Source organism: Centruroides vittatus, unplaced genomic scaffold (assembly GCF_030686945.1).
Source record: "Centruroides vittatus isolate TY-2023 unplaced genomic scaffold, ASM3068694v2 contig_1758, whole genome shotgun sequence".
Lineage (NCBI taxonomy): Eukaryota > Metazoa > Arthropoda > Arachnida > Scorpiones > Buthidae > Centruroides > Centruroides vittatus.
Genome location: NW_027121073.1, coordinates 550,741 through 575,870, shown reverse-complemented (window position 1 = coordinate 575,870; position 25,130 = coordinate 550,741). Strand labels below are relative to the sequence as shown.

At 26.6% G+C, this 25,130-nt stretch overlaps 2 protein-coding genes across 4 annotated transcripts in view; one reads left to right on the top strand and one right to left on the bottom strand.

Annotated features, from left to right (window-relative positions):
* Positions 1–13,254, top strand: part of LOC136969202 (membrane-associated guanylate kinase, WW and PDZ domain-containing protein 1-like) — a 56,741-nt gene extending 43,487 nt beyond the window's left edge. The window contains 5 exon segments of the mRNA XM_067263299.1: positions 1,174–1,341; positions 2,323–2,360; positions 5,481–5,645; positions 7,721–7,859; positions 11,409–13,254. Coding sequence (XP_067119400.1) covers positions 1,174–1,341; positions 2,323–2,360; positions 5,481–5,645; positions 7,721–7,859; positions 11,409–11,476 — 578 coding nt within the window. The 3' untranslated portion in view covers positions 11,477–13,254.
* Positions 129–24,646, bottom strand: LOC136969201 (uncharacterized). 3 transcript variants are annotated; one of them, XR_010879786.1, is made up of 7 exons: positions 24,194–24,646; positions 23,462–23,596; positions 22,601–22,729; positions 22,413–22,515; positions 22,189–22,333; positions 16,339–16,775; positions 129–139 (listed from the first exon to the last, which is right to left on the bottom strand). XR_010879786.1 is itself a non-coding variant. In XM_067263297.1 (6 exons), exons 1-6 carry the CDS (start codon positions 24,375–24,377, stop codon positions 16,392–16,394), a joined length of 1,080 nt encoding a protein of 359 aa, XP_067119398.1. In that variant the 5' UTR covers positions 24,378–24,645; the 3' UTR covers positions 16,323–16,391. The 3 variants fall into 3 exon arrangements, 2 of the variants coding, with proteins under 2 accessions (XP_067119398.1, XP_067119399.1); XM_067263297.1 differs by lacking the exon at positions 129–139 and having other exon boundaries at positions 16,323–16,775; positions 24,194–24,645; XM_067263298.1 differs by lacking the exon at positions 129–139 and having other exon boundaries at positions 16,323–16,775; positions 24,200–24,645.
* Between the last annotated feature and the right edge of the window lie 484 nt (positions 24,647–25,130).

Below are 25,130 nucleotides of genomic sequence, written 5' to 3'. Positions count from 1 at the left end.
AAAAAATATTTTAGGTGTCGTCGTTGCGGTTAAAGATAAAAACCTTTACAAACTGGGTACCAAATATGGCATATTAAATGTATTATATTCAAGAAACCAGTTTACTGTTTGTAAAGAAAACTTCATTTCTGTTGAAGATGTACCAGGTGAAGAAATTTCGCTTAGAGAATGTGCAAGAATGTCATCAATTTCTGGAGGTCAAGGCTATAGTCGATGCTGCTGCAAAATTGGTTGCAAATCTAATAGATGCAAATGCTACAAAAAAAAAATTGTCATTCCAAATGTCATCAAAAACTTAATTGCTCAAATAAATAAACTATAAAACATTTAATATTTTATATAATTTATATCAAAAATGAAACTCCAGAAGTTTCCTGTAAATTAATTTTTTAATTAAGTATAAATTTGTTAATAAATACTTTTTGTTAATATTAGTTTAATTTATATAGTTAATAGTACTTTGAAATAATTTACAAAAAATAAATATTTCTAAACGAAATAAGTGAAGTTTTTTTAATCAAATTTAAAATTCGGTACTAAACACGATATGCACACACAACTGAGTGCCGATTGGCTAGCGTATGTCGAATGATCACTCCTCAATGTATTATTATCACTTTGCCCGACTAGGTGGTAGCAGTATTCATAATGACCGGTCAATTTGATAAATGAATGAATATTTATCACACTGCCCGCCCTTTTTGGTCATTATTCATAATGCCCGGGCATTATGAATAATGCCCGATTAATCACTTTGTCCATAACACATATATGAGCATGTTCGTATATCTGAGTAAAAGAGTATGCATTTTTTATAGTATCAAAAGCATTTTTTTTATTTTGACTTTTTATGTTTTAACGATGGTTACTACACAATTGTCACTGGATACACACTGCATCAGTATATTTACATCTAATGTACAGTACATTGTCACAATAGTACAGAGATCTAAGGTAAATCAAACTACCACACAACAGCATATTCTTATTCGTGTGAAAATATGATATGGATTTATTATAATACATAAAATTATCACTTTATAGATAATTCCAAAGTTTAAAGACTACAGATCCTAGAGAAATCTTGTTTTTGGTTATTTAAGCAAACTTAACAAATTAAATACAATTTATAACATATGATTTATATTATAAAATGTACCCTTTTCTTTACAGGACGTATTCTAGAAAACAGTCCTGCAGAAAGATGTGGTCAGCTTCGTGTGGGAGATCGAATATTAGCTGTTAATGGCATTAGTATTATACATATGCATCATGGAGATATTGTGAATTTGATTAAAGATTCGGGATTTTCAGTAACTCTCACTATTGGTGCACCACAAGGTATTAAATTTATTACGTTTAAGGTTTATCATTGAAAATAATAGGAAAACACTGATTGTAGTTTACTAAATAAATCTTAACAATAATTAGCTAATTTTAATTTTCTTTCATTATTTAATGATGTATTATATTTCTAAGTTTAATCATTATGTTGTGTTTTAGTAATATGGCAAAGGTGTGTGTGTGTGTACTTTAATTAAAAATTATTTAATAAAATTTAATATAAAGAAAACTTATAATCAGTTTCATCAAAAACAAAGTTTCATATAGAGGACAAACCGTATCATATATTTACTTAATCCTATAGTATTAACTATGAAATGTATTAGCTATTATAAGATTTTCTTTAAAACAATTACAATTGTATAGAAAATATTAGAAAAATTTTAGTTTTTTTTAATGGAGAATTATTATTATTATTAATTTATTAGTTTAGTTTATCAATTTTCATAAGATTACATTTTGATAAGAAAGAGATTACAGACTTTCCTATCAAATTTATTAAAATTTTATAACTTTTTAATTAAATGTTAATTATTAAGTTTTATTTAGATTTTATTATAGACTTTTTATCTTATTTTTGAGTAAAATTTAATAACAATAAATTATCAAAAACAGGCACTATTTGTTTTTCAGACAACTTGTTCTTTCATACAGTTTTTATACAAAACCCCCACATTACTTATTATTTTATTTTTTGTTATAAACGAAATCTAAATTGTAAATTGATGTTTATCATATTGATAGTCTGTTTTGATTTCTTTCATTTATAGTATAAAATTAATTCTGACTAAACTTAAATTTTTAAGTTCTGGTTATGCATGTGTATTATAACATACAATTAAAATTGCATTGAACAAGAAATTATTTTACTTAAATTTCATTTGTGTTTTGTGTTATTTAATTTTTGTAAACAAATGTTTACTTATCTTAATACTTAAAATAATATTTTTTAAATACTTTTGAATATCTTATTTTCAGATGATGATGAATCAAGTACTACTTCCAATTCTCAAAAGGTATAAATATATTTGAATAATAATTTGAATGTTGTTATAATGAAAATTATTTGAAATTATATAATTACATATAATATTTATATTTGACATTTTATTTTATTAGCTATAATATTAAAATATATTCAAAAAGCCAATACTTACTTTGTTTTTAAAAATTTAATAAGCCATAAATTCATAATATTGAAGACTGTCTTCACCATCTAAAGCTGTCATTTTCAGATTAAGCAGCATATATATATAATGTCTATATGATATTAAAACTTTATAGTCTTACATAACACTAATGGAAAAATATATAAATGTATAAAAATATTAAACACATAGCAATAATATTTACATTGATAGTTTGTAAATAATCAAGTGTTTCTAAGCATTTACAAGGTTCTCAATATTTCTACTGTTTGAACATTTTGAAAAATTTATAGTTAAATTAGTTCTCTGTTTTTAAACATTATTTTCATCATTACCAGATAATCAAACATAATAAACAATAAAAATGTATTATTTAACATTAATTAATCTTGTTTTGTTTGGTGTCACGACTTGGTGAATTTATACACACTTGGCAAATTCATTTATTTAATCCATAATATAAATTCCAATCTATAAATTCACCAAGTCGTGACACAAAACAAAACAAGAAAAAGAAGACACGGTTTCGACAAAACAAAAATTAATTAATCTATTATCTGTTTCGTGCTCTTTCTATGTAATTTAAAAGTTTATTAATATGACATATAAACAACAAATTTTACTAAATACTGATGAAACAATCATTTAAAATCCATTTGTGCATGTATATATTTATATAAGGGATTCAGACTCACTTACCATAAATAAAAAAATTAAAGTTAAGTAAAACTTATTGATATATTTTTGTTAGTTGATCATTTTACATAAATAATTGCTTATAAAATGAATTAATTACTAATGAAATAAATCTGTACTGCTCTGCCAAATGCGAATTTGAAAACCAAAATATTGTTTTATTAAAAATGATATTGGCACTGAGCAAGTGGCAAAGGTTTAACTTTTTGCAAAATTATTTCTGAACTGTTTTAAATTTTGTAATATATATTCACTTACAAATTAGATTGTATTGTATATTTTTGAATACTTTAAAGATCAGTATCTATTTTGTATTCAATTTATGCAAATTCTTGATAAACAAGTCCATTTCTATAACTGTTGGACCAAATATCAATGATCAGTCTTAAGTGTCAAAACAAAGTAAAAATGCAAATAATCTAAAATGAAATATAAATGTCATCTGCCAACAAATTCTCAAATATGTATTTTACTTAAATATGTAATTTAAAACTAAATCATCAAAATCAATAACTTTCTTTGAGATTCTTTATTTGTTCTAATGAATTATTTTATGTAAATGTTAAACAGAATGGGGTAAGATTAATCTATTTTTATTTTGTTAATTTTCGTCCGATGGCAATAATTATGTTTAATTAATTTTCTGAAGACAAAGTCCTTTCCGGAACATGGGACCACCATTTTTAAGTTCCAAACATTACACTTTTGGCGACTGACCTTTCCATTTAGGCTACTGGCCGCCAAACAGTCCTTTAAAAACACAAACATATATCTAATTAAAAATATTAACATTTGTAAAGAAGCAGGAACCGGTAAAGTACGGACGTCTTCTATTCTCCATCATGCCTTCTTGGGGTTGGTTCGGCTTTTATCTACAACGAAATAAGCGCTGGTAAAATGTAGATGAGGAAAGCTACCCCCTGGCGACGATATTTTAAAATTATATTTGTTAATTTTCGTCCGATGGCGATAGGCCAGTAGCCTAAAAGGAAAGGTCAGTCGCCAAAAGTGTAATGTTTGGAACTTAAAAATGGTGGTCCCATGTTCCGGAAAGGACTTTGTCTTCAGAAAATTATTTTTATTTTATTAAACTGAAAGTATTATGTTGGTAATATGATATATAACATCAAGTAAAAGATGTTAAGTAAAAGTAAAAATGTCTAGTAAAAGATGATCAACAGCTAAAATTTAAATTTAAAATATTACTAATGAAGCTTATTTAGTCATTTTTTTTTATTTGAAAAATACTCTGCTTACATTAGCACAGGAATTTTTGTATAAATTTTGCTTGTCTAGTCAATTAGATAATTTTATTTAGTGCAGGATAAGATGGAAAATTTTGTATATATATTTTTTAATATGTTAATATGAAGTGCTTTATCAGAATAATATAGTATTAATAGTATTATATTTCTGATGTAATTATAATTTATCCATTGGCAATATGTTTCCTATTTAATTTTGTAAAATTAATATTTTTTTCTTTTTTGTACTTTATAAATAATTTAGTGAATTTTATTTTACTTTGTTAATATTGGTGCTTGGTCCAGTATCTGTACTGGATCAAGGCATAACTACCAAAACTTTGTGGTTATGTGCTGTTTGTATATATATCTGTATTTAAGAATTTCTTGTGTGATGTGTTTAGTATGGTTATTTTCTAAAATTTGATGTTTATGCTATTGTTAAAGGTCAATGTTTCTAGATTTTTAGTGGAATATGTTAATACTGAGAGATGCAATGCTGAATACTAAAACACTTCAAAAATACTTTCAAATTGCTTTAATCACTTTAATCTCTAATGTTTTTGGTCATATTTAACTGACATTCAGGATAAACTTACAAAATGAAAGATGGTTGCATTCAAATAGAACAAAAAATTTAAAACCTTCCAGAATATACAGTTTAAATGTTAGTACTGGACCTGATAAGTTATGCATGCATAAAATGTATATTTTATAGTTGTTGAGTGTGTTTGGAATGGCTGTGCGCATGATAAATGTGACTGTGTGTTGTTTATGATGTCTGGTTTGTTATAATGGATTTTTTCTTGTCTAAGATTATGGTTTGATCATTATTATTAATAAGTAAATTATAAAAGTGTTATATTATTGTATTTGATATATTATATAATATAATATTCTCTAATATTTTAATAAACAGTGTAAATTACAGTTGAAAAAGGCTAATGGCCACAGTGTCATGAATAAATAAAATTAAATTAGAATATTCATCAAATAATACATTATGAATTTTTTTTTATTTGAATAATTTGTTTTTAATTAAACAAAGGGTGAAGAATCCCAAACAGAACAATGTTACCATTCAGTAGAATTATTAAGAGGAACGAGAGGTTTTGGATTTAGTATCAGAGGAGGACAAGAATTTCAAAATATGCCTCTATATGTTTTGAGAATAGCAGAGAATGGACCAGCTCATCAGAGTGGAAAATTACAGGTAAGTATCAATTTGTTTATCATACATAATATGAATTATTTATAGTAGTACATTCATTTTCTGTTAAAAATAAATATTTAAGTTTTTACTATTTGTATTTTTACTGTAAATATGATTTAGAATCAAAATAATTTGCTATAAAATCAATATCCATAACCTGTATATAAGGCCAAAATGAAAATATTTAAAAGAATAATTGATAAAAAGTTGAATGAAATGTTTTGATAAAAGTGGATTTGTAGAATGGTTGTAACAAGTAATGATGGAAAATTTATGAAATTAATTCTGTTAAATAAACTTGACAAAAGTAGACGATGAGTGGTCTAATGGTTGTTGACTATTAACTATATTCTTTAAAACCACTTCTTAAGTGACTTTAATTGTGATTTAAAATTTTTTTTTTTATAAAACTCATTAAACAATTTTATACTGATAGCTTTGGTTAAATATATAATTAATTTTATATGTAGACAATGAAAGAATTCCTATAATTCAGTTTGTTTTAATGTAATATATTGTGGAACTGAGATTCCGTTATTTGAATATTATTTTCTTCTTCTTCCTAGCATTGAGGTCCTGCTTCTATGCAGGATCCGCTTTCTTACATGCCCTTCTCCATTCTCCCTTATGCAGGACCCATTGCATCTGCCAGGGTGACATTTGCCCTTCTCATGTCATTTTGCAGTCTGTCCATCCACCTTATTTTGGGGCGTCCTCGGGGTCATCGTCCAGGTGGGCTGAGTTGTAATGCTGTCTTCGCCACTGAGCATTCATCACTATGCATGATATGTGCATACCATCTGAGTCTTGCTTCCCGCATATTTTCAGATATTGGGCCCACTTTCATAATCTTTCGGATGTCTTCATTCGAGATGTGGTCAAGTCGGGTAAAGCCGAGGCACCAGCGAAGCATCTTCATTTCCATGGTATGGAGAATTTGTTCATGGCGGGTGCTTGATGGCCAGCATTCCAACCTATGTAGGGCCACTGGGCAGACGACTGATTTGTAGACTTTCGCCTTCAGTCGGGTCTGCATTCGACGGTCACAGAGGATGCCAGTGCATTGTCGCCACTTTAGCCAGGCTGCACTGGCTTGTGCCTTTGCATCCAGGATGATTTCACCATCATTGCTGATGAGTGAGCCAAGATATTTGAACTGAGCAGGCTTCTTGAGGTCTTGTCCCTTAATGTTAATTGACCCATTGGTCTAGGCCCAACACTCCAGGTATTCTGTCTTCCCGATGTTGAGTCTGAAGCCAACATCCGCAAGACAGTCGTTCCACTGGAGGACTTGGTCCTGTAGATCAGTGATTCTTAAGTGATTCTGTTAAGAATCACTGATCTACAGGGGGGCTGCAGCCCCAGGGGTCCATAAGTAGTTTGCTGGCGGGCTGCCGAATTACGCAAAATTTTCTTCAGAATATAATAAAAAGAAAATTGATGTATAACTGAATATTGTATTGAAAAGTGAAATAAGAAAGATAAAGTTTTCCTATTTATTTTTTTTATTTATTTTTTATTTCTTCCTAAATACAACTTTGTTAGTACAGAAGAAATAAATACAAATATGCTACTTACACTGCAGTATTTACTTTTTTTATTCCAAAGTAATTCTAAGAAACTATTAATGCATGGAATTTTAAAAATAATTAGGAAAAATAGTAGGTTTGGTAGTAGGCTTTGAAAATTTAAATATTTTTGTAAAAGATATGCAAAATCTTTATGACAAGTTGTGGGAGTTTTAGTTTAGTTTTAGCATCGACTTTGGATTGATTTATCAACATGTTTCTTATTTTATTTTTTGTTAAAAATTAGAGTTTTCATGTTTAATTGTGAAGTTTGAATGTTATTTAAATAGATAATGAAATAATAAAGTTATGATTTACATTTATTATATAAAAAATAAAGTAATAATAAAAAAATCAATTTATAGATAATTTAACAAATATAAATTATTATTAAAAAATGGGGGTCACAAAAAAATTATGAAATATTTGGTGGGACATGAGTATAAAAAGATTAAGAACCACTGATATAGATAAACTAATTAACATTATAAATTTATTTTGAATTAGATTGGAGACCAAATTATGGAAATTAATGGAATCAACACAAGTGAAATGACACATGCAGAAGCTATTGAGATTATTCGTCAAGGTGGCAATTCAGTTTCTTTGCTGGTTAAAAGACATGACAAATTACCCGCTGCCATTGGTATGATTATCTCTTTTTAAATTAATCAAATTTAACGTAAATTATGTTAACTTTATATTACATTTAAAAATATTTTATTAATATACTTGATTTTATAAAAATAAATAAATTTGTTTGAATTTCATGCACTGTAAATATAAATTTTACATTTATTCATATTTAAATAATTTTTAAAAACGTTTAGCTCTTTTATTATAATTAAAATGTAAATATTACTTATATTATATTATTATCTAAATAATTAAAACAAAGTAAAAAATAATCAATATTCCATAATATTTTTAGAAGTTATTTTAAAATTTTTGAAGTATCAAAAATACTCATTTTGGTTTAGCATGAGCAACAATGCATACTTCCTTTACAATGCTATTTGAAAAAATTTATAGAATTTGACACTTATTGATATAATTTCTATGAATAGACAAAAGAAACTAAAACTATAGATAATTGTATTTATTCTATAATCCTAATTAAAACTGTAGACCATATTTCTTTTTAATTAATTTTTAATCATATCAACATATGTGATGCATATAATTTTTGTAAAGCATGGATGGTTTTGTAATACTTTCCATCTTGTTCTCTTTTTGATACTTGACAGATACATATCTTAAACAGGTGTTTGTTTAAGACAAGTATCTGTTTTTAAATTCATTCTGTTATCATTAGCTTTAACCTATGATAAATATTTCTAAAATAAATTTCTTTTTGGTTACATAAACTAAATTACTTTTTCATTGAGGTTACACTTTGAAAAATGTTAGTGTTAATCTTTAAAAAGTTTACATAATAGATATCCTACAAAAAAATATCTTTATTTAACTTTTGTTTCTGTATGTTTTGAATTTAAATATATTTGTATTAACACTCCACTTTTTGTTAACATAAATTAAAATTAAAAAATATAAGATTTTTAAATAAGATTTAAAAACAGTTTAACATTATATAATTTATGAAATTTAATTAACATGGATCTTCCATGGACTAAAAACTTCTGTAAGCATCTTCCATTAATGAACTTTTACAACGGACACAGAACGATAACCTAGTTGTCGGACTTATTACTGCTTACATTATAAGGGCTAGCCCCCTTGTGTCCTCCTCCAATCTGTCCCTGCTTATCAATCCTGTTTTTAGTGGGCGGACATCTGTTTTTTACTGTACAACTGTTACTTTTCAGAGCGTATTCTTCTCTGTCTACTACACTTTGTCTCTCATTTGTACTGCTTGCACCACTCTTTATTTTCAGGATCCCATCCAATTGGTCCCTCCGTATCTCTCTACTGTTCTCTTCTTTCCCTCTCCTTTTCTCTCCCCCACCCCATTCCCTTCCCCCCATCCTTCTCTCACCCTCTCTATCACCCCCTTTCTTATTGGCAACACCTCTGGGTACGCCATTTCTTTCGCACACTATCACTATATAATTTATGAAAAAATAAATTAAACAAAAGAATCCAAGTATTTTTATTTTTATCTTTTTACTTTACTTGGTATAAATAGTAGAAATATAATCAAATGAAATAATTCGAATACTGAAGATTTGTATGCTTAGGACAAGTATCTGTTTAAGACAAGTATCTGTTAAAAAAAAAAACTGATGTATATTTTACAATATCTGACAAAGTTTTAAATAATTGGTATACAATTTTGTTTTGTAAAAGAATGTGCAATAAAACAAAATTTTATAAATAGCCAAAGAAATTCTAAAATAATTGGGCTATTTTTATGTGATAATTAATTAACATAATTTAACATTAGAAGCATAAAACATCATACTTTCTGAAATTAATGATTAATTAATTTACAGAAATCTAAAAGAAAAGGTCTTATCTAGAGGAAGACTCAAAATTGCAACTACTTTAAGCTAGGCAAGATATATTACTGATCACACTATCTAGGTTTTCCAAACAGGATGTTTGCCAATTTTTCAAACACATGATTCATTTGATTCATTCTGTTTTTCTTTTCTTTAAAATTCTTGCTTCTTTATGCTTCCCTTCTATTATGCATGGAAGAAATTCCGATATCAATCTGCTAATGTTTGTGTGACTAGAGGGTCGGCACCTCTTTGATGCCTTGTCAGGATTGACACCACCATGTCTCGATTGACATGAAACCCATGGTGGTTCGGAAATAGGTCACATGAGCGACCACATGCACAGACAATTCAGATTTGGTATCGAGTAAGAAACAGCGCACCGGATGTGACTCATGCAAAGGTTAGGGTAACGAAACAATGTTTATTTGAAACATGATGTTAGAATACATGTGGTCCTCGATCAAGAGGGAAATATCTAAGATACTTTTGCAGTCAGAGAGAGAAAGAGTTTACAACAATTTAGTGTGGCGATAAATACCTGACGTAGTGGTGGGTCTTCCTTGGGCGGGAGCAACCTCGTTGACAGGAGTGAGAAAGTTTGGTGATGATGGGACAGTAGTTGGTTGTCCAGCTTTGGATTAACCTTGCCCCCAGTGTAACTTGGGCAAGGTTAATCCAAAGCTGGGGCACTCACTAATTCTGTAAGGTAAACGAGAGGAAGAAAGAGCCGGAGGTGATGTGTAGTGAAACCAAGTGAAGATGGCACTATCAGGAGAAAGGACGACGACTACCGGAATGTCCGTCTCTAGTTATATTCAATTGACAACTTTGCGACACTAGGTTGGGAGGTTATGAGAAAGTGTCTTTTAGTTACTGAGAACTTACTGAATGATTAACTCCCAGGGGTGGAAGTTGACAGTTATTCGTTAAGCTGGGAGGGTTAGAAAATTAGGTCAGGTAAACAAGGCTGAGTCTTACATTTGGTAAAAAGAACATCAGAATATTATCTAAAAATAGAATCATGGCAAGAACAAGAATTTGTTTAACAGGTTTAAGACAAAAAAATTCTATGAAAGGATAGCACTGAACATAATGGTGATATTTTATAAATGATATTCATGAGAGACATTTAATATTTTGTACTGTCTTCTTAATAGAGATTTTAGAGAATAGGAATGGTATGAAATTTTAGTTCATTGTTTGCAGAAAGTAGTGTCTACTTGATTAAGATAAAAGTATGTCAATAGTACTGTTAACATGCCAGGACTGGAAATTTTGTCATCTGAAAATATCCACTGAAGTCAGGTCTCTTATCAGTATTTGAAGACAAATTAATAAAAATAAAACACCTTATATTCTATATTTAAAAATTATTTTTCATAAATTATGTAATATCAGCCTGCTTTTTAAATCTATAATACAATGAAATAACATACAGGATTTAAGATATGAGATTTCAAAAATGTTTAACATCCTGGTGAGTAAATTGAAATTATTGGATTTGAAAACCACCATTTTTTGTTATACAAAAGAATAGAAACTATTCTATTCTGTTATAATTTCACATTTAATATAAAATTTACATATTTAAAATACTAAAGCTAATAATCATTAGTGAATAATGAGTTATGAATTATCATTATCAGATTTCATTTATTCAACTTAGTCATGTAAAATATAAAGAAATAATAACAACAACAAATATGTATATTGTATTTTTTTATTTACAGCTAATAATCCTGGTTCTCTTCCACCTGATTATTACAGTATTATTGAACAGAAGGAAATAACAAGATAGTCAACAATTCAGTCACTTGCATAGTCAAAGTGTAACGTTTTGTCCATATATTTTTGTTTATTTTCTTGTATATTATAAATATTTCATTATTGTCTGTATGAGAATATTATTGTATACAGTATTGGTTAGATGTCCAATTAAAATACATGTTTAGTGTCAAATTGGAAAGTAGCTATTTTGTTGTTTATATTGAATCAATCTATGTTTTAAAAATAGAATTTTTAAAACAAATTTTAAAATTGCTCTTCCAACTATGTTTTTTTACAACAGATTTTTTTCATTTTTGTATTTATAAAGTGTATTGTATATTCATGAATATTTACTAAAATTTTACAAATTATATCATTTTCATCATCTACTTGAATTGTTATATATTGACTTGAGTGTAAATGTGTGAATGTTTATAATGTAAAACATTTGTTATTCAAAGTTAATCATTGACAGTTTACTGTTATCAAATTTTATATTCAGTCTGTTTTGTATGAAGGATGCTAATGTGAATTATTGTGAATTTTTAATGGCACTGCCAACTAATTGTTCATTATAATATAAGATATATTTAAATTTGAAATATTGTTATAATTATCTTGAAGGAATACATTGGACAAATTACTAGAAAAAATTATGAGTAAAAAAGAAAGACAGTAAATGGCATAATTTACAACAGGAAAGCCAGAATTTTTAGTATAATTTTTATATAGCTTTATACATTAATAATTAATAGCAACAGCAGTATTAATAATTGTCTTAATTCATTCTTCTCTATAAAAAAAGTCTGTATGACTCAGTTTATTATAGTTTTTAACTTTTTTATGCAAACTTGAAATTATACATTTTTATTATATTCTCATATAATTTAATCTCATAATATTAATAAAACATCTAATATCTAAAGATATTATTAATAGTCATACAGCATGTTTTGTTAAATTTCACATCAGCTGCTTCTTGTCAAATTTACTTTTTTGCATATATCTTTATTTATATTTTATTTAATATGTTAATTACACTTGAATGTAATTGATATTAAAAATATGAAGCTATTATTTTAAACTTAATTTTTGTAAGATAGTTAATTTGATTAAAATGTTTAAAGGTAAATTTATAAATTAATCTATTTGCAAATAATATACAATTAAAATATTCGTAATAAATACTTTTTAATAAAATATGCAAAATTTTAAAGAAAATTTAACAAGAAAATGTCTGATGTGCTAATCCCTATAGCATTTACTATATGAAATAAAGCTATAATTAAAAATTAAACATAAAATTAAAATTTAAAATTAATTTATAATAACCAATCTTTTAATAATAATGTGCAGCTAGATACAATGAATTCTTATTTTATTTTGTTCACATCTGGTACAAAAGATTTCAACTTAAATTTACATTTTAATCATGTAAAAATTTTTGAAAAAATTATAAATATATTAGCATATTTCTTGATAAAAATTTATGTTGTATTGTTCAAGTATTCATCAGATTTATAATTTTATTTGATATATACTTTTTCTTTATTTATATAAATATGTATACTTGAATATTGTATATTAGTATTATTACATATATGTTGATTGTAAAAATTTTTTCCAAAGGCATGTTTTAGCATATAAAACTTTCATGAAAACAACTTCCATTAGTTGATGGAGTTTCTTGTCTGGAATAAGAACTTGCCTTGAATATTTCTTCTAAGAAAGTCTTCATATTGAAATGTTGAAATTATATATGGTAGCTATATTTAAGTGTGAGTCTTTTAAATAAATATTTTATCTATAGATGACCTGTATATTTGTTTTTATCTGCATATTTTAATAAATTTTTTTTATTTCAATCAATCTTCAAAGCAATATAAAACATTAGATTTAATGAATTACTTAAAATTGTTTGATAATAAGCATAGCAAAATCTTTTTTAATATCTTTAATTTTAAAAGATATATTATTCTAAACAATATGATTATACCAAATTAAATATTAATTTATTTTAAAATATATATGTTAATAAAACTAATTTTTGATTTGAAAGATTTTCTATTTTAAGTTTGTTTACATTCCCTCCGCATAGAAATGGACATCGGTATGGTCTATGGATTACTGGTGATTCACACAAGCATGCGTCAGGTAGTTTGCAGACTGATTTAGTCATTTTTTATATACAATTTTAAGTTGTTTAGCCAGAGGAAAGAGTATTTTTATGCATCAAACATTTCTTACAGAAGGTTACCAGGTAGATAAATTTTTTGGCATACATTTAAGGCAATATTTACAGGATAAAGAAGGGGAGAAATGTATGTGGTTTACATTTTATCTGTGACTCAGTTGAAGTGGAGAAGATTTTCAGATTAAATCATTTGGAGAACCACTGATTATGATTATTGGAGAACCACTGATATATTACCTTCTGTAATAATTACTATTATTCATTATTAGTTTCTTACCAAACATTTAAAACATACCCCTCTTTTTGTAAAGAAAAAGTTTAAAAATTTCCTCTTCTGGATACTTTGTAACCAAATAATTATTTTATAATTAGTAGTATTTCAAAGAATGATGTTTATCTAATGTAAACATTTAGAAGTCTACTTGAAAATGTTACATTGTGAATTCTTATTGTTTATATTTCCTCTGCTTAGAAGAGATGATTCATATTACCAAGAAAAATATTTATATAGATGATTTATTGTTTACAGATTCAAAATGCATTATTAGTAGAGATGATTTTTAGTAAGAATGTTAATATGTAGATAAGAGAGAATTATTTAAAATTTGACACTAAAACGATATTTATTAACTTAATATTTTTTCTTAGATTTTATGGATTAATTAGGAGCTTATAACAGCTTTTTTATACATCATTTATATCAAGAATTCCCTTCATACCTTTTTTGTAAATTTATAACTAAAATTGGGATCATTTGCATGAAAACTAAATTGAATTAAAAAATGTATATATTTTTTCTTTATAGAAAATCTTTTGAAATTTGTTTTTAGTATTTTCTAATAATTTGTAAGATGACTGTGAAAGCTTTCATTTCAAATCTAATCTAATCCTCATGATTTTACATAGATAATTCATGTCAGTGTTTTATTTTATTCCTTTCCATGTTTGTTGACCCTATTGTCTGTTATTAGATCCTTCCATAATAGACAAAACCAAAGTAATATCAAATTATACTAAAATTTAGTGTAAAATCAACTGTTCCCATAATTTTAACTTTTTTATGTGAAGAAAAGTATATTTCTTCATATGAAAGATTTAAATTTATATATATATCAGAAAATGAAGCAAATAAACAAATCTAACAATGCACAGAAATATACAGTTGTGTGTGACACGAATAAAAGCTGGACGAGGGGAGACACCGTGTCACACAGAGACTTAGCAGACCAAACAAGACAGATCAAAAAAGTGTGAAGCTCGCCAACATAGTGCTGTCTAATACAAAATATGTCTTAGTGACTTAGCACACAGGATTACATTTTTACTTTCTTTCACAATATAACGTAAATGAACATGTATAGAATGATATTTTTTGTGTTTATTTCTGATAAATAGTTGAAAATATTTATTTTTATTTTATTTAATGTGGAACATAATAGTTTTCAGTAGTTTACATATCAAATTTTCTAACAGTTGGTCAAGTTCATGCATGATCAACATATTGGCCATGTAGAGTTTCAAAGTTTTTTTTCACACTTAAATAGGAGCCAGTTTCCCATTAAAAGCTGTCGTGGAGACTTGGCAGATTGCCTTCATATTTCATTGCCTTATTTCATCAAACCAAATAATTACTAAGAGAACTTTTTTATGATAGTTTTAATCAATTTTGATAATTGTCATAATTTTATACTAAAATATTGCTTATTTATCTCACTAACTAAATAGATACTATCTGACTTTTGTATTTTTATTATCAATTATTAAATGATTATTTTCAAAAAGTAATTAACAATAAAAAAATATAGAAAAACTTACAGAAGATTTTGCAATTTAAAAGATGATAATTCATTGTTTGTAAAGCTAACATTTTAAATTAAATTTATAATCATAGTTTAATTTCCTTTCATAAATATTTTCTGGATAAAAAATGCATTTGTAATTTATAGGATTAAAAATCAGTTTAAGCAAATAACATATTTTTAGTTGTAAATTTTGGTAAAAATGCTGATTTTTTTTTTCTTTTTTAATTTATAAATGTTTGCTTTGCATATTTTATTCAAAATGAAAAAATTGTATTTTCACTATTTTTAATTAAGATACTTCTTAAAGTTATATAACAATTAATCGTTTAAAATTATTTTCATAATATTTTTGAGTTAATAATAATCTATATACTGTATTAATGGAAAGATAGTTTCAATTTGTCCGACTTAGTGTGAGTAAACTGCTGGGGCTAAAAATATGGTTTGGGTGTAAAATTAAAGCTGAAGAGAGATGTGGAGAAGGTGCAATGGTTCAGGTGTGGTGAAGCGATAAAGGTACAATGTTAAGTTTATGGAACATTGTTCGGGTGCCATCCTGATTACTTTAGGTGCAATTTTTTTTGTTTTGCAGTTTCATTATTGTAAATACTGAGGTCAATAAATATACATTTCAGTTGCTAAGACCATTGTTTTTATCACCCTCTCTCAACTCAACCTCACCAATCTTCCATCCCTTAAAAAGCCTAAGCAACACCAACCACATGCAGCTTGATAGCTTAATTCTCAGATTTTTCCCATAAATATCTGATTGTTTCATTTTAAACTATAACAAATTGTGTTTTTATTTTAAGTGTTGCATAAAAATTTACAATAAATAAATCATAATAAATAGTTTTACAAATAAATTTGCTGTTGAAGAGTTAATTCATTGAAAAGTTACTTTATTTTGATACATGTATAATTGATTTATATAAGGCACTAAAATTAATTTAAATATCAGTTTCAAATGCTAAATTTGTATAAGCTTCAGATGATCCCTCTCTTGAAGTAGAATTAGTTTGCTCAGATTGTCTTGTATTTACATCAGTATTTGGTTGGTTTATAACAATAGTAATTTCGTTATCAGTTTTAATTTCTGAATCTTTTTCACTAGAACAATGATTTATATTTACTTGATTATTGTCTTCACTGCAAGAAAGTGATGGATATTGATGAAAATTAGCTGATGTTTCATTATTTATATTTCCTATTTCATTTTCTATAGTATTTGTTAATACAGTATTTAGATGTGATGGTCCTGGTAAGAAAATGGTAGAATCGAAACGAGGAAGCGTAGACGAAGTAGGATAATCGGGAGGTGGCACTCCATACATCTGTAATTAAGAAATTATTTTATTAATGTAATAAACAAAATAAATAATTATTATTATTTAAATAATTTATCATCTTTCTGTGTTGATCAAGTGAATCTGTGAATATAAGTGTTAATTTTATTTGTGTATGATCTAATCTAATTAAGGTAATGAAACTGGAGCACAATAAAGAGATAAGGGTTTATTTACATGGTTTAAAAACATGGTTTAAAAACAAAATAATAAATGTTAATTCTTTTTTACAGTATGATAAAGTTCATATCTTCAGATATATATGTATATTATTAGAATGAAAATACAATCTTGACATATTATTATGTTTAAAATGGGACTGATTTATCAGTAGAGCAGTAATATTGCCTTTGTTGATAAATATACAATTATTTAAAATTTAATAAGTTGTTAGAAATTCATTAAGATAAAATTCATATAAAATTAATTTGAATGTAAAAACAGATTTTCACAGTTATGTAAGTGATTTATACTTATATATTTATTTATATAATTTATAAAAGAATCATCAAATAAAATATGAATCACTTTCTATAACACTTTTCCATTCATCAGCTTATTAACGTTGAAGTTGTAAAAAAGGCTGTTCATTTTCCACTCCATTTCTTCCTCTCTCTTTTTTTTTTTTTTTTCTTTCTTTCTTTTCTTTGCAGAACTTTTGGCATTTTGGTTTCCACATTTTTGGATACTTTTTCTATTAAGATAGTTTTTCAGATATTGGAGAAAATAAGATGGATAAATGAGAGTATTCTAATTGAACTAGATCAATTTGTACTGCTTTACAAAGATAAGAATGATCTAAAAGGATCCAAAAACTAATTCTGGAAAAATATATTTGTAATAACATTGTGGTATAAGTCCTCATGTATACATTTACTAGTAATTGGGCTGCAATTTGAAAATATTGTAGACCTATAAATTCCCACTGTTGTCTGTCCATCCATCTTTCCTTAATCTTGAGAATGGATTCAGATAGATGAAAGACGAAATCAGATATGAAAACCTTGGCAAGATGGTCTGATTATCTGTACTTCCGATGCAAATCATAAGTTGCCTTATGACTTGCAATTTTCAAATTCAAAACTTTTCCCCTGAAAGCAGTTAATAGATGACTGGCATGACTCTGTTGTTAAAAGAAAATTATGATGTACAAGGGCAAAATACTACAGTACTAATTTCAGATGGAGAGCATATATTTTAAATTGAATAAATTAAAAATATGATTAAAAATTACATTCCAGCATTGTGATGATGTCACAATAAATAATTGCTCATTTATACTATATTTGTCTTATTTAACATTGTTATAAACACACCACTTTTAGGCTTATCAGTCTTTTGAAGAAAAATATATTTTCATTGTGTGTTAATAATCGGTTGTAAGCTAGAAATTTCATGTAGTAAATTTCTTTCAATTTCTTTAGTATCTAACCACTGTACTTGCTTATTATATTATTCCAGCCTTAAATGAAATGCACTTAATACAAAATTTTTAATGTTATAGCAATTGCTATAACATTAAAAATTTTGTATTAAGTAACATGGATAATTTCCAGTTTTTTGATTATTTTCCCGTTTTGTTAAATAATGTAATGGATTTTTATCGACTATTCTTTATTGCCCAAATTGAAATTTTCATATGAAATCTTTTACCATCGTATTTAGACAATTTTCTTGTTAAATAGTACCATGATAAACATCATAAACTGCCAATTTTTTCATTGATTTTTCTTTGCATAATTAAAAAAATTGCAAAATTTTCAGTTTAATGGTTATTTAATTTTTTACATATAATACTTAAATATTTATAATTATGCTAGTATATATGCAACCAACCACAAAAGTAATTATGACATATTGTTCTGTACAATGTGGGCTGGAATTTTAATCATAATATTACATAGAAATGATATTTTGTATGTATTTTATGTTGCAAATAAGTGGCTTATATTGTCAACTGTAATATTAAATATATACTTTAAATGAATACAGTAAAATAAATATTTATACAATATTAAAAATGTAAATTATACAATTACTTTAAAGTATTCATAAACTACAAAACTATGTCTGGTTTGGCTTAAATGATACATTATCTAAAAATGATCAAAATATCAGTTATCATATTTATGTAACCTTATACTTTCAACTGTATTTGTGTACAAATACAATAGACAAGCATGAGTTAAATGTTGAAAGTTTAATTTCGTCGTCATATATTTGTTAAGGAAGCTCCTTGAATGTCATTTTAAATTGATTTTCTTAAAGCAAGAACTGATAAAATTCAACCACTTTCAAGATTTACAGTCATTGCTAGGAATAAACAAGAAGAAAATCAAGTTTGAAAGATGCCAGTTTACTAATAATAGCCATTAATGATAATCTGGTGTCTTTTCTTGAGCTATAAAATTTGAAAGCAGTTGAGTTTTCAATGTTTTCATCTCAAGAAAAGAAACTTGAAATTAACGTTAGATTTTCTTATTTAGTACTAAGTGATAAAAATTAAACAATATTTTATGCAACTATTTTGCTACTTTGATATTGAACATTAAATCTAAGTACATATTGATACAGAATATTTTACGTTATTGCAATTACATTTATAATAATCGAAAGATCATTCTATAATTTTTGAAAATACTCTCCAACAGTTTGTTACCAAAAATGATTTATTACTGATTCCATTTTTCAAAATAACAAAATCAAAGCCAACAATATCTTAAATAATTATTTAAATTAATTTTCTCGTTAGCTCTTTTTTTTTTTTGTAAACAATTAAATTTAATAAAAATCCAACAGGGAATTGTGTAACTTTCCTGGCTGTTAGAAGATTTTATTGAGAAAATAACTTTTATATTATTAATTACAAAGACATTAAGTTCAACCCCCACTTAACATATGATACATAACCTCCCTCTATCTCTCTTCTTGACCCACCCTCTTGACCTTTAACTACCAAAATTTAATAGCATCAATGCCCCTTATATGTAAGCTACCTTGTAAAATTTCATTTCTTCATCATTACCCAATTCTGAGATATTAAACAAAATAGACACATCCATGGAATTTTTATTCCTCTCCCCCCTTTTTTGGTTCAGAAGTCTCAAAATGTGGAATTTGCAAAAAACTAAGGGTCAAATTTGACACAATTCCAATACTTTCTCTTGTTATGTATACACAACAGTCAGAAAGTAAAACTAAATTAACTCATACATCAAAGCAAATTGATGCAAAAGCTTCAATACATATATTAAGGATATAAGATTTAATGACTTTTTAATAAGAAATAATGTAATTTAATTGTATCATTTGACTATAAATAAGACAATATCATTTGAATGCTTATAGAAAAATCTCTAGTCTATAGGTTGACTTTTTCTGATAAATAAAATAAAATTATTCTTTTTTAATACTGTCATAAATCACTAACAGTATTTGTATAAAAAGATAAATTATAAGAATTGTCAAGATGCATTTTAAAATATGTAAATCTATTTGTTTTCCTTATAAATTTTATTAGTGATACACATGACTTGATAATTGAATAGTGCTAATTTTTTTCCCAGTTGTACCTAATGATTTATCTTTTATAAACTCTTGTAGATCAGTTAATAATTTTTGATTTACTATTAATGATGATGAAATAACAGTAATTGTTTTGAAAAGCAGATTAAAAAAAAAGTAGATTCATCAATATTGAATTTTGATTATCATCATTTCCTCCTGTCTATTCTTAATGTGCAAGGAACAAAACACATCTAAAACCATAAACAAACATGTTCTTAATGTGTTTTCAACAAAAGAAAGTAGAGCATGGGTAAGATCGGTGTTTGTTCTGTATTTTATTAATGAATGTTTTTGTTTGACGCCATATTTTTGCTTCTTACGAATTATATGTGTGTTTAGTAAATCCCATTTTCTCTATAATAATCTTATGAATGTTTTGGAATTCTAGATGAAGTTTCCTCTTATTTTTTCCCTGTATCATTTTTTGCTCTTTCTACCCACCAAAAGAGCCTTTTTAATCGTATCCATCATGGGTTTGGCTAGGCCCACAAAAAAAGTGACCAAATGATGAGGGATGGGACCTGACATATTTAGGAAAGACTACCCGTGAAAAAATTCCTGGAGAATTATTTTCCCTGATTTGATCCTGGGTTCCTAGTGTAGTCGGCTAACACCTTAATTGCTTTGGCTATCTCGTTGTCTTCCTCATATTTATTTTTATTATGTGAGTTAAACTTTACCAAGTTTATTCTGTTCTTGTTTTATTAAGAATTTTGAAATCAGTCTATACTGATATCAACTTTTGTTCTATGTAACTAGAAGGATCATAAATGATAAACAAAACTCATTCGATGTGAAATTATTTTCTGCTTGCAATGTTTTATAGAAATTTTCAATGACATATTTCTTTAGTATTTGTAACAGATATGATCAAATAATAGAAATCTTAACAGAATATCAATGATAGAAATCGTCATATCATTCGTTAAATTATAATTAAAAAAATGAAGCAATTCTTCATCTTAGAATAATATCATTATCACTTCCGACTGAACTGTTTTCAGAAAACATTATTCAAATATTTCAAATTGTGATTTCTTATATCTATATCTCAGTTTATTTACTTTGAACATTTCTGTTTTTGCCCTTTCCGTTTCCATTTTTATTATCTTTTATTTGTATAACACTCCACACGTTTTTGAATTCTAATGAAATGCTCTGTTATGTAGTGTTCTCTAGTACTTGAATCATCGTGATATCTTAACGGTTTTTATTTGCGATGTCATTTAATGACAGTGCAAATTAAAGTCAGCTATATTCAAGCTTTTTCTGGAAGTATCAAGTGACTCATTAGCTCAAGGAAGCTATTATTTACTCTAATCTTGTTTGTTTCCTTGTACCATAGAAATGATTTATTATTGCCTTCTTCTACATAGTGTTAGCTAATTTACATTTTATATAATTTTATATTAACGATAACCATTGTTATTAACTTCAGAGATTATCCTAATACATCCAATTGTTATTTACGTTACTTCTTAATTGGAATTCAACACAATTTGTGACAACTGAAATATTAAAATTGATGCTACAAATAATAGAATTAAGGCAGTGATAATCATCGATAGTTCACTGAACTAAATATCACTTTTAGTTATCAAAGTCATAAGAGATCATTGGTTAGGATAATCATTAATGTTAATTTTACTCTTAATTTTTCTCTTAATTTTTCTATCCTTACACATCTCTATTTACCCTCCAAACAAGCAAGATAATGATTATAGTGATCAATTATAATCAGAAAATATTTGCATATTTATATATAGAACTATTGGCTTGGGTTAAAATTATCATTTAACAAATATAATTTTTATTGAAGGAATAGATTCGTTACCATTTCTTCGTTCCTCATTACTTCTTCGTACGTCGGAGGTTTATCGGCTGCTCTGACGGCCGCAATCTCGTCCGCTATAGTGAAAACATCGTTGGGCTGACCACTTCTAGAATTTCTATGCTGATAATTCCTCAATTGTGAAGATCTGGTTTTAATTATTTTTAATTTTAATTAAATAAGTATAATAGTTTTATGATTAAAAAAAAATAATAAAATTTACTTACTTTTTTACAACGCATACTATAAGAATGCAGGTGACTGCCACCATGATGCAAGAAACTGCTACTAGAGCAGCAGTGTATATTTCTTCACCTTTAGATTTGGATCCTTTTTCGAAAAGTAAGTTTATATATACATACATACATATTTTTGAATAACAACAGTTTAAATATAAAAAGAACATATTTCTTACTTCTTATGGTGCATGCTACTCCATTAAACGTATAACCATACAAGCATTGGCATTTTTCATTTCTGCATATTGTATTATGCATTGTGGAAGAACATTGAAAATTATATACACATTCTTCATATATTTTTGCTAATTTAATAAATAATAAATGTATTTATTCACTAGTGAGTCATTTGACTTTTAAAAAAATTTATTAAAATAAAAAATTAACTCTGCATCATAAATAAAATACTAAATTTTCTGCTTACAAGAGTTATTAAATTATTATTTCTTTCCTATAATGACTAAGCCAGTGGTTCTTGGCACACTATAAAGCAACTGTTTGGTGCACTTTGTGTACAAAATTAAAAATATATTAAATTATAAATAGCTGTGTACAATAATAACTGCTCGGTAGTGTATTATTTTATGGACAAAAAAGGGCAATTGCCTGCTGCCCTGTTAACAGGGTGCCCCAAACTAATCTTTTATAAGAAAATATTTCCCCCAAAAAATTCTCTCGAAGAAAAATGTCTAAAGTCAGCACCGTACGTGGGACCCCCCTAATTCAAATTCACCAGGGCCACGTGAAGCTATAATACACCACTATAGGTCTAACCTAGCTGTTAATTTAACACGGATGTAATAAATCTTTGTACATAGTTTCTTCTCATTCTTAAAACATATTTTCGTAATAATTTGTGGCACATTTAGCCATCTCTTGTGGCACACCAGACTGTTTGAGAACCACCAGACTAAGCACATATGGATGTTCTGTGCCAGTCTTCAGAATACAAAAGCAGTTAGTCCATTATAAGAAAGAAAAAAATAATTTAATAGCTCTTATAAGCAGAAAAGTAACATATTAGAATAAATCTTTACCTTTTTTGAAACATCTTTTCTCATTACTGTAAATGTAGATATAATTTTGTCCACAATAACATGTATTCTTAAAACAAATCATATTCCTATCGATATTTTCACAGTCTGATTTTACAGTACAGTTAAATTCAAAAGCTAAAATAAAAATTTAAATATTCATTAATTAATATATAATATTTAAAAAATGTTTTTATGTTAAATATGTTATTTTTAAAGTAATTTTTCTGTTCTACATGTACAACATTTATTAATTCTTTTATATAATGGTATAATTTATACTTTAATTCAATATATAGTTATCTATAGAAATTAAAATGAAGGACAGCTTATTGATCCATATATATATATATATATTTTTTTTTTCTAATAGTTAACAATTAAATGTATGAGATAATAGAGAATACAAATAATTTAATTTAAATCTTTTTTAATAATTTAACGTTAAATAAAAATTTTTTAAATTAATTGCTTAGATATAACAAATTAAGCAGCATTTTTAGTTTAAATTTCTTATTTAATATTGATATAATTTAAAAATTAATATAATAAAATAAATCAATATTATTTTAAGCGACCTTTAAGCTTGAAATTTGATAAATAACGGGAGGAAAAAAGAAGATATTAACGTTTCTATAGAAATATAGATAAAGCTACGACGATAAAAATTGCCTTTTATATATTAGATCTACGAAAAATTAGTTAAATTAATAAAAATAAAATAAATGAACTTACGAATACCCTTAAGAAACGAAGCTTGCGAAGACTTTTCAGTGGCAGTACGCGATTTATTAGAGAAATTGTTAATTTTCCAATGGTAGGAGAATTTTTTCGCATCCATATAATTCGCAACCGTCGTAACATCGCACATAATAAGTTGCGATAACATTAATGGTATACTCCATTGGATTATGAACATTTTCAGATGGAAGTGGAAATCATGTTGACAACACAAATCACTCCATATCTTTTTGTAAAGTTTCAAAAGAGCAGCCTAATGGTATCGTAAACTGTCGGTAAAAGATATTTATTTAGATAAAAGCTATGACTACTATCGAACATTGTACCGATTAATACATCGCTCCGTTTTATAAAGTAATGGAAATGAGTTTTTCGTTTCAAATACGTCCGAAAAACCTTGGGTTGTCATGGTAACGCATGTGTAGTTCCGCTTGAAATCAAAACATTTCCCCGTCTCACCCTGCCTCTCATATACACTCCTACTTGATTCATTCACGTAACTATATTTGTTGCAACATAATTTGCTTGTCGACTCGAACCCATCTTCCTCCTTTTTTTATTTCGATATCGTTGGAAATTCTCACTTAATATATAATATGCATATGTGGCATGTATTTTATATATATATATATATATATGCATATACATACACACTATATATCGACCGTTCTATCAATAATATCTTAGTACCTATCGAAGTACCAACGTACCAGTTAATATATTTATTTAAAAAACGGTACTTGTTTAAGATCTTTCGGCGGGGAAAATTAAAGTAAAATTCCCAATTTGTATTGCAAAATTTACAAATGAACTTTTTCCGCTAAAAAGTTAACATAATTCGTTTCTGCTTGCTTTATTTTATAGGTCAAAATTTCTTCATTTTCGAAGATTTAATTAATGTCAGTATATGGGACAATGTCATATTTGTTAT